The sequence below is a fragment of the Rhagoletis zephyria genome, unplaced genomic scaffold (genome assembly GCF_001687245.7).
Source record: "Rhagoletis zephyria isolate East Lansing unplaced genomic scaffold, Rhagoletis_zephyria_1.1 Rzeph_scaffold_17159, whole genome shotgun sequence".
NCBI lineage: Eukaryota > Metazoa > Arthropoda > Insecta > Diptera > Tephritidae > Rhagoletis > Rhagoletis zephyria.
In genome coordinates, this window is record NW_016174220.1 from 1,128 (window position 1) to 11,140 (window position 10,013).

The 10,013-nt window shown below is 37.6% G+C and overlaps 1 protein-coding gene across 1 annotated transcript; it reads left to right on the forward strand.

The window, feature by feature from the left end:
• The first annotated feature begins 1,148 nt into the window (after positions 1 to 1,148).
• Positions 1,149 to 7,318, forward strand: LOC108379712 (uncharacterized). Its single transcript, XM_017636066.1, has 3 exons — positions 1,149 to 1,473; positions 3,658 to 3,837; positions 5,735 to 7,318. Exons 1-3 carry the CDS (start codon positions 1,171 to 1,173, stop codon positions 7,028 to 7,030), a joined length of 1,779 nt encoding a protein of 592 aa, XP_017491555.1. The 5' UTR covers positions 1,149 to 1,170; the 3' UTR covers positions 7,031 to 7,318.
• The last annotated feature ends 2,695 nt before the right edge of the window (positions 7,319 to 10,013 follow it).

Consider the following 10,013-nt stretch of genomic DNA (forward strand, 5'->3'; position numbering starts at 1 on the left):
GCTTTGGTTGTGTGCAGCCTCATGTACTGCAGTGTGTTTTAATTTCACCAGCGAACTTTCTTCCGACGAAGTTCGCTCAGAGATTTGATTTTGTTTATACTTTAAACTTAATTATAATTGCATTAAAAAATTTGTTTCTAAAATTGTGTTTTATTCGGTTGACTTGAAATTTTCCAAGTACAGTGGTGGCCACATAATTAGGGACACTACTTCTTTACAAGTTTTTTTTGAATTTGTTTATAATTAATTTACGTTACATATAGTTTATGCCACAACGAAAACCATGTAAGTCAAAGTTCAAATCAGAATCTCTAGAAAATATTAATGTTGCAGTTTTATACCCCATTTCAGTATAATACTGTGTAAGTTTCAAGCGACTAAGATATCGCATCGATTTTTAAGAATTTTTTCCATGAAAAGTACGATCAAATATGTCTTATATGAGACAACTAAAATTTAATGGACTACAAAACTGCGAAGCCGATTTTTTCTGGAAATCCTGATTAAAAATTTGAAATTTTGAAGCAATTTTTTTTTAATTCGGCGAATTTTTATAAATCTTCTACAGGAGTTAATGCTTTGAGTTACAAGGTTTTTGTAAAAAAGGAAAAAATAAATGGTCAAAACTTGTAAATAGGTAGTTTCCCTAATTATGCGGCCACTACTGTATGTATGTACATATGAGGTCTTGAGAGCCAGAGTGGCCTAAGTGACATTTCAAAAAAGTTGAGGTTACAATGCATTACTACAATCGAAACGGTGAGGGCCCGAGGCACGCACCACGTAGGTGCAAAGAACTTTTCATCTTATCTTTTATGGATCCTTCTTTCTCATGTTACTTACAAATTTGTTTTTGTATATGTATAGGCTCCTCTGGCCCTCATGTCCTCATATTTACATATCGCCACCTGAGTGGAAGATCGACCTACATATGTATCTCGGCAGCCAGTTCGAAAACTCCCTATCTCAGAAAACTTTTCAAGAACGCCCTACTTCAGAATTAGGTTCGAGAACGCCCTATCTAAGAATTCGATTCCAAAGCGTCCTATCTCACGTGAAAATATATTGAAAATGTGCTGAGGTAGGGCGTTTTTCAATCGGCAGCTGCTTCTTAAAGATTTGGCAAAAAGCATTTTAAAAATTCCGAGGTTACTTCTTCTTTCCAGAACGATGGCTAACGCGACACCAGCTGAGCGAATGCGAAAATTCAGACAAGAATTAAAGAGCAGACCCGAAGAATTCAAAAAGTACCTGCAGAAAGAACGAGAGCGTGACAAGAGGAGACGTGAATTGCGAAAAGAAAAAAAAATACGTTGTTACCAATTATCAAATGAAATGCGATGCAAGGAAGCTCAGAGAAAAAGGAACTATAGAGCAAGAATAAAACATCTTGCACAAGCAATGGATGATGAACTTTCGCCACCGTCGCCATCCTTAGGGTCATACAATTGTGCGCAGACGCTAGGCAAAGCAGTATGTAGAGTAAAATGAATCCTACCAACTAGTCCAAGCAAGAAACAAGAAATTGGCCGCTATAGCCAAACTTGTTTTGTTAAATTTAGAGAATGGATGTTCATTTAGTCTCTCCGTCCAACAAGAAAAGTGTTATGAAACATGACTTATCTGAAAGGGATAAAGAAAATGTAGTTAGTTTTTATTTGCGTGCTGATATCAGTCTCCAGTCACCGGGTGTTAAGAACCAGGGTTCCCTAGTGCATGTAAGCAATGTATGCTTGGGTACCATTGTAGGAGCTATGGAAAAATTGCGTCAGCAAGTTCATCGATTTAAGATCCATTTATACGTTAAGCGAGTTCAATCTAATGGCTTTTTAGAAGCGAAACGTAGTATACCAGCTGATGTAGCAATTTTACAAATTGATTTTGCTGAGAACTGCACCATACTCTCGCAAGATGAAATCTACTGCTGAGTGGAAGATCGACCTATCTCGGCAGCTAGTTCGAAAACGCCCTATCTCGAAAAACTTTTCAAAGGCGTCCTATTTCAGAAGTTGGTTGAAGAACGCCCTATTTCAGAATTCGTTTCAAACAAGCCCTATCTCAGCTACCGATTTAAAAACGCCCTATATCAGCACATTTTCAATACATTTTGAAGTGAGATTTTGAATTGAATTCTGAACGAGGGCGTTCTTCAACCAAATTCTGAGATAGAGTGTTTTTCAATAAAATTCTGAAATAGGGCGTTCTTAAATCATATTCTGAAGTAGTGTGATCTTGAAAAGTTCTAGTTATAACAATTTCGCGCTTACACTTTTGATAAGTGCTTGGCCGAGCTTCTCGTCCAATTTTTGTTGCGTGTCCTGATGTTGTTAAACAAATGAACAAATGGAAGGACCTACAGTTTTACGCCACCTCTGAACGGCAAATGAATTTTTATGAGAAGCTTTTCATAGCAGAAATACACTCGAAGGTTTGCCATTGCCTGTCGAGGTGCAACCGCTGTTAGAAAAAAGTTTATAATTTAGATATTGCTCGGTCTAGGGATCGAACTCAGGTCCTACATAGAGAATAGTACGCACATCTAACCATTCAGCTGCAGCGGTCGGCTAAGCCTAATATTAAGAGCAATACAAATTTTTGAAAGTAATCGAAGGAAGTTTCACCTCCGTAGTGTGGCCCAGGCGTACTTTTTTTTTAAATCTGTGAAGAAGTAACTATTAAGTTTCAAACATCATAACCAATATAGCCGAGCTAGTTCAGGCTTTCAAAATTACCTATCGAAACCCGGGCCCCTCTTACTGAAAGAACGTCAACTCAATAAATGTTTGTTAGTTTTCCGCAAGTGAAACAGTGATTGATTACTTGTTATAATTGCTTAGAGTGGATATAATTAAAATTGCGAGGCAGATAACTTTCTTATGGGAGGAAATATCGATAGATATCGCTTTGATTTTATTACACAACATAAATGAAGGGCTCACGGCCATTTCTGCATAATTTACATGCATAACATAGCCACACACAAAAAAAAGTGTCGGAGTTCGGTGATCAGACTACTCTCTCCTTATGAGTTCTGATGCGCTGAACCGAATCTGAAGTCCGTTTTGCTTAGGATTTCTTCCTAACCTCAAAAACGTGCTTATCCCATAATGTCCGCCATGATATTTGAATTTAGGAGAAACTTCTGACGAGCTGAAGTAAAACGAACTTTAAATTCGTGTTCAGCGCATCAAAATATTCTGATCCCTGAATCCCGACATTTTTTTTTGTGACTAATTGTTTTCTTCACGAAAATAATACTCAATACTATACTACATATGTATATAGCGCACACCGTCTTCAAAAGAAGCACAACTCAAAATTTGGCATTTTTGAAATTATGCGCTAAAAATGTACACAGAGCTTTTCTTTACCTTTCAGCAAAAGCTGGAACAAGTTTTTGTAAAAAAAAAACTAATTATCATGTGCTAAGAAATAGTTAAACGTGTAATTTTGAGCTGTGGCCCCCTTTGAACACTGTGTGCGATATGTATATATATATATATAGATATAATCTAATATTTTTTACATTTAAAAGTGTGTCGTGTGAATTCATGAAAATTACCTTAAATTTGCACAATCTTTTCTTTTTTTTTAATTTATTTTATTAAAATTTCCTAATTTTCTTAGCTTTTTTTCTTTTATTATTTTTTTTTTTAGATGAATGCATCATCAGCTCTAAGGAAACATATGCTGAGAGAAAGAGAAGTTAAAAGATATGATGAATCTTTCCTAGCTGAAAAACAAAATACTGCTATCCAAGTCGCTAAATTTTGTGAAGGAGCACGCAAATCACTTTCCTCAAATCAATCACAACCTAGTCACAAAAAAAAATACGTAGTAAGACTTTTGTCAATTATAATAAATATGTTTATGAACTTATTGATGCATATATGAACTTTTGTAAATCTAAGGATAGTGCTTTCTCTAAAGTTTTGAAAAACTCACCTCATCTCTCAGTTTTCCGTAGGCGATAACTAATTGACTTTGGTATGGAGTCGATCACGTCTACAACGATGTTTAACCTGCAGTTAGTGTTAAACATACATTGAGAAACGGACCCTTACTGGATACATTTTTACGAGTAACTATTTGCCATTAAGAAAAACAGCTGACGACATGATGCCGAATGCAATTCAAACTCATAAATGAATTGTTTGGGGCGCTTTTATAGTTAAAGTTTACAGAATAAACCTAATTAAATAAATATTAAGTTAGAAAATGCTATTTTTATTAGGAACTTGCTTCGGAAAATAATTAATTATTCAGATGTTCTTAAAATCGCAATTTGTTACTGATTTTGCGTTTTCGTACTTCCTTTCAAGTTTTTCTCATTGGGAGAAAATTTTGTCTTATTATTACCCCTGTTGACTATTCTAATGCGTTATTTTTATTCGGAGGTGATAATAATTGTAAGGAAAATAATCAGCATTTAACCTTATTGTAATATTTCATATATTTTATCGATTTAATTGAATAACATTTTTGAAACAGATGGCCACCCTACTCAAAAATATTTTTGGCAGTAAACTTTTTTAAACATTTTCAATTTGATTCCCATATTGCAATATTCAATTTATCTTGTCAATTAAATTAAATTAAAATTGTCAAACAGGTGGTTTTTCGGTTGTAGGCCTTCTTAAATCTCTTTCTTTCGACAGCCGTATTGCAATATTTTCTTAATCTTATTAATTTACTTAAACTGGAATTTCACACAGGTGGCAACTCTCTAATTTTTTATTTCTATATTTTAAGTTAGACCTCTGGCAATACATCGGAGAAAACTGCATTTAATTACATAGATTAGTTTTCGAGTGATGCGCGTACAAACATACAGACAGACACAAAAATTCTAAAAACTTTTGATTTGGCTTCTGTTGCCAAAGATATAATGAATTATATATGATAAGAAAGGTAATTTTTTACCGAAGAAAATTACTCAAGTTTCAAATTAGTTCAAAATAAAACCCATAAATCAATTCAAAAGGCGCACCAATACAAATGCCATACACATTTACATTAGAGTGGTCCGAAAAAAAATGTATCCGAGGGTTTGGGGCTCCTCACAAAATTTTTCCTCTTGCCGAAAGAGGTGCTGCTACCAAACTGTACGTTTCTATGTATAAAATTAGAGGATGCTCATATTTTACTCTAAAAGTAGAGAGCACATTAGGGTGGTTCAAAATAAGTAAAGTCGGAAGTTTAATGCTCCCACCCTCTAGGATTGTTCTATATCGAAAAAAAACATAACCCTATTTTTTATTTTGAAATCAGAAAATATTTAGAGGTCGCTCAAGGCGCTCAAAGTTTTCCATGTATTTTATATGGGTAGAAAAACAATTTTTCGTAGAAATTGTATGGAACTCTTGAAAATCAATATTTGTCGATTGGAAAACTCTGGTTCTCTTCGGGAGACTTTCAATATTAAGATCAATTTGTTTATTTAACCATTTTTTAGTTACTAAAGATTTTTTATTTCTCCCCCATTGCATTTTCTGATTTTTTTAAGAATTTTGGCGTACCTATAAAACATAGTTACTATGAAAAAATGGTAAAAAAAAAGTAATTGGGTATTATTATTGTGGAATATCCTGAAGAGAAGCAGGGTTTTCCGTTCGAAAAATATTGTCTTTCAAGAATACTATACCATTTGTATGAAAAGTTGTTTTTTCCCCATATCATAATCATTTACGAAATGTAAAGAAATGTATTTTCTTGTACTTTTGCTTTCTTCTAGCCCACACGCTATGAGCGCGAACGCGCCGCAATGAAGAACAAACCTCGAAAGGTACTCAACTTGGAAGAACGCGTACTAGCCATACGCTTATATCAGGAGAATCCCGTCTATCAGCGTGTCGCTTCCGTATTCAAATGCAGTTGGGAGCAAATTCGCAACGTAATTGCCAATCGGGATGATATTTTGCGTTACTATGGTGAATGCCAAACCGTCAACGCCACGGATTCGCCACAATATGTGCGAAATAAGAAAATCAATTTTCTCGGCAATGTCACATACGAATTTATAAAACGTGCTTACTATCATCGCATTGCAATGCTAAATGATGAGGTTATACGCCAACGTGCGCTTAAAATACGTGATATTCTCAAAATTGAGCAATTCCATCCGAATAAGGCTTGGATAGCCGATTTTAAGAAGGTCTACAATATAGATTGGCAAAATTTGGATGCATTGATTATTTATGGTGCACCGCCGCGTTCGCTTGATAACCATGATTTAATTCAATATTGTACACGCATGGTGACGAAGGCAGTCTCTTTAATTGACAAGATGCCAAAGCCGGTGTCGAAGAAAGATATTAGAAATGGCGAGCTGGAGGACGACGAAGACAACGAAGACAACGAGGCGAGTAGTGCTGGTGGTGGTAGCTATGAAGATAATGAATCAGATTCTTTGTTGTTGGATAAATTTGAAGATGTGCCGGTGGTGAACGAAGTTGATGATTTTGCTGGCATGTATTTGGACACAGCCGATATAGATGAGGATGAGATCAATGAGGACGAAGAGGGACCCACCATCAATTACGCCGATTACGATGGCACTGATGAAATGCCCGATTTTCAAGTGAAGGGGAATGCATCAGCATCAGCATCAGCTACAACAACAACAACAACAACAAATATGCCAAATAATGCCTCATTGCTAGCAGAAGTACAAATCAAACAAGAACGACGTAGTCGAAGTCGCAGCAAAAGTCCACAATTGTTATCGCCGCTGACCGTTGCGAGTGGCACGAGTACGAATGGCACTGGTGGAGGTGATAGTAAGGGTGTGAAACGAAAGAGAACAGACACAACAGAACCAGCTGCACGCTCTGCCGCGGCTACTGACTTCGTCCAAAGCGTAAAAAGAGAGCCAGTGACTACGTATATGGAGGCAATGCACGTCTTACAGCCATTAGAAGAGTTTGCGGTGCAGAAGGAAGATTTCCATGCACTAAATTTACTTATGCAGCTGACGCGTGTTTTCGAGAAGGGCGCCACGCGAAAATTTGAACGGAGAGATAATATTTAAGAGCAGATACTATAGTCATACATACATACATACATACATATGTATGTATTTGATAACGAAAAGAACTGTAATATTTACTAATAGTTGTATGTAAATATGTAGTTTTATAGTTTCATTAAGTATTTGTATTTATTAATGTGTGCTGAAATGGTTTGGATTATGACTTAATGAACAAATAAGTATAGCAGCTACAAATTTAAAACCCATCTGAATTTTCATGTTAAATTAATGATTAACGCTAAGGGCATCAGAATAAAGTATATAAATTTCATATGTGTATGTAAAATATATAGTTTTTTTTTTTTTTTTAATATAAATATGGATATATCCATGTACATACATACTTATGTATGTAATAATGCATGCGCGTATTTAAAGAGTGGGTTCTCTCGTTGTAAACCAGCTATCGATCTTCAGTCACTGTTCTGTGACTTAAGCCCCTACGAGATGGAAGTAATGCAAATTACTCAAAATCTTTGTTGTCTTATCAGCATCATTATTTGAAGCTCATAGGTACAATAGGTATGTAAAGTTGTTGTATGCGGTATTGTAGACTTAATTGTAGCAATTCGTATCATCACCATGTTTTGTATACAAATGTACATACATACATATGTATTTATATATGTATTTGCATGTCAGCGGGTACTATGCATTAACTCGCCTAGTCAGGTCATAAGTAGCTTGATGTTGTGCTCGCTTGCATGCTTGTTCTAAATATAATTGTCAGCTCTTTTTTTATGGCAATGCAATTTATACGGTGTCGCCACTTCGTAGTCGTGAGTCCAATCGAACAATGAAGAGAATACTTTGCTCTGAAAGTCATTCCGTTTAGCGGAGAGTAGTGAGTAAATACGTACATACATACATATGTATGAATGTATGCATAAGTAAAGTAAAGTCATATATCGGACGCTTTAACTCAGTGGGCAGACATGCGCATTGGAGGTCAGACCCCGCAAATACACACATAGAGTTATACACGTAGCTAGCGCAACTGGCAGCGTGTTCATAGACCCATCTATAGCGCCGTAGCCACTTATTTTGTGATTTTCCGACACAAACAATCAATGAGGCGTGACTGCATGCATACATATGCATATGTACATACATACATATGTTCATTAGACCTACCGGAAAAAAATTTTTCCGTACAATCCCGAGTCTTAAAATATTGTTGCACGACAAGGGGTCGCGTTGTGACATTCGTTTTTTTCGTCATATCTTTCTCATAAAAAAAAAATTGTATTGGGGACTGTATGTAGATGTCAGCAAAAACTGTAAATGGCGACCCCTAGGTTCGGCTAATTAATTATTTTTTTCATTGCTTGTAAGGTGGCACGGTCTAATGTACATACTATATGTTCTAAAGTACTAGATATTGGGAAGGCCTTTTAAGTACTTTTAGCATTAAACGATGGTTTTACATAAGTCCGAGGCAATTATTCCGTTTGATTCCTTGTATGACAGCAGTTGTTTATCAAGAATGAAATATGCGGATAAATTGATTTTTTCATCGCTCATTGGCTACTAGTGCGATGTGATCTCTTACATACTGTCTAAAGTTGGCCATTTATGACCTATCGTCGCGTTCTTTCGAAAAGGCTTGTACCAATCTCCAGGCTGAGCAATCTCATTCAGATATGTGCGACATTCCGTAAGGGACTTTGTATTTTCTATATGAGGCTATCGAGCTTTAATGCTTGCCTTACTGAAACCGACACCTGTTGACTGACCTTCGATTCAACCTGCGTATGAGCAGTTAGCGATGAGTCCAACCAGAGATTTCTTCATTGAGGTTGTTGTTGTTGTTGTTGTTGTAGCGGCTACAACAACCCCGCCCAGATCGGTTAATATCTCATTTGTTGTCATCAAGCTCCACTAACGGAAGCCCCAGGAAGCATGCGGCCTCAATGGGGTCGGTCCACAGGGACAGCGACGTTAATGTTGTCGGGTTTACCGGGCAGACGAAGAGTTGTTTCGAGTGTTGGGGTGTCTCTCCGCATGCCGGACACTCATTTGGCACATCTGCATCTAATCTTAAGTTTAACCTGCTGCAGTAGCCAGAGCGAAGTTGGGCTATTGTGGTTCTAGTCTTCCGAGGCAGATAAAGCTCCGTCTCGTCGATGTCCGGTGGTTGTGTGCCTAGACTCGGGTTTTACCCGAGGGCTGTTGCTTCGGCGATCTAACCACGTTTAGGTCGGCGAAGTATCTCAGCGACACTGTTGTTGTAGCTGCTTAGTTAGCCCTGCCTAGATCGGCTTGTCTTCTAGTCGTTGTCGTCAAGCTAAACTTACGGGAGGCCCAGGAAGTGTGCCACTATAGGCGAGAGCGGCGTTCATTGAGTGGAATTTCGAGTTCGTCAGGCATGCGAAGAGGTGTGTCGAGTAATGGGATCACTCTCCGCATGCCGGACATATGTTGGGCACATCTGAGTTTATCCTGCTCATGTAGATTTGTAGGACACTACTAAGTCCTTCCTAAGTCGGCTAGCCTAGCAATCGTTGTCGCCAAGCTCAACTAACGGGTCGAACGAAAGGGAGAGGAATGTTAGCTTAGTGGCCGGTTGAAGAGGTTGTTGGTATCATGGGAGGAGCCTTCACAAGCCAGCCATAAGTTAAGTATGTAGGAGTCAAGTCTGGTCAGTCGACTGCAGTATCCAGATTTTAATTGTACCAGATTTACGGGGGTCACTCGCGACAGCTGAAGCTGTTCGTCCGTTATGGGTTATACGTATTGGAATTGTGGGCGGTTTTTGCCGACTAAGGGCTGAACCCTATCTGAGGCAGTTAATAAAGATGGGTTTCTAACCAGGATTGAATATGTTCCAAAGTATATTATAATTGGGCGGTCTGCTGCATGAGAACTGTCCAAAAACCACAAAAGAGCTTTATCGAATTTTTTCTCTACTTTGTGAAGATGCGTCATTATGACCAGGGCCGTCGACAGAAAATCTGGACTCGGGGGGCGAGGGGGGGGGGGG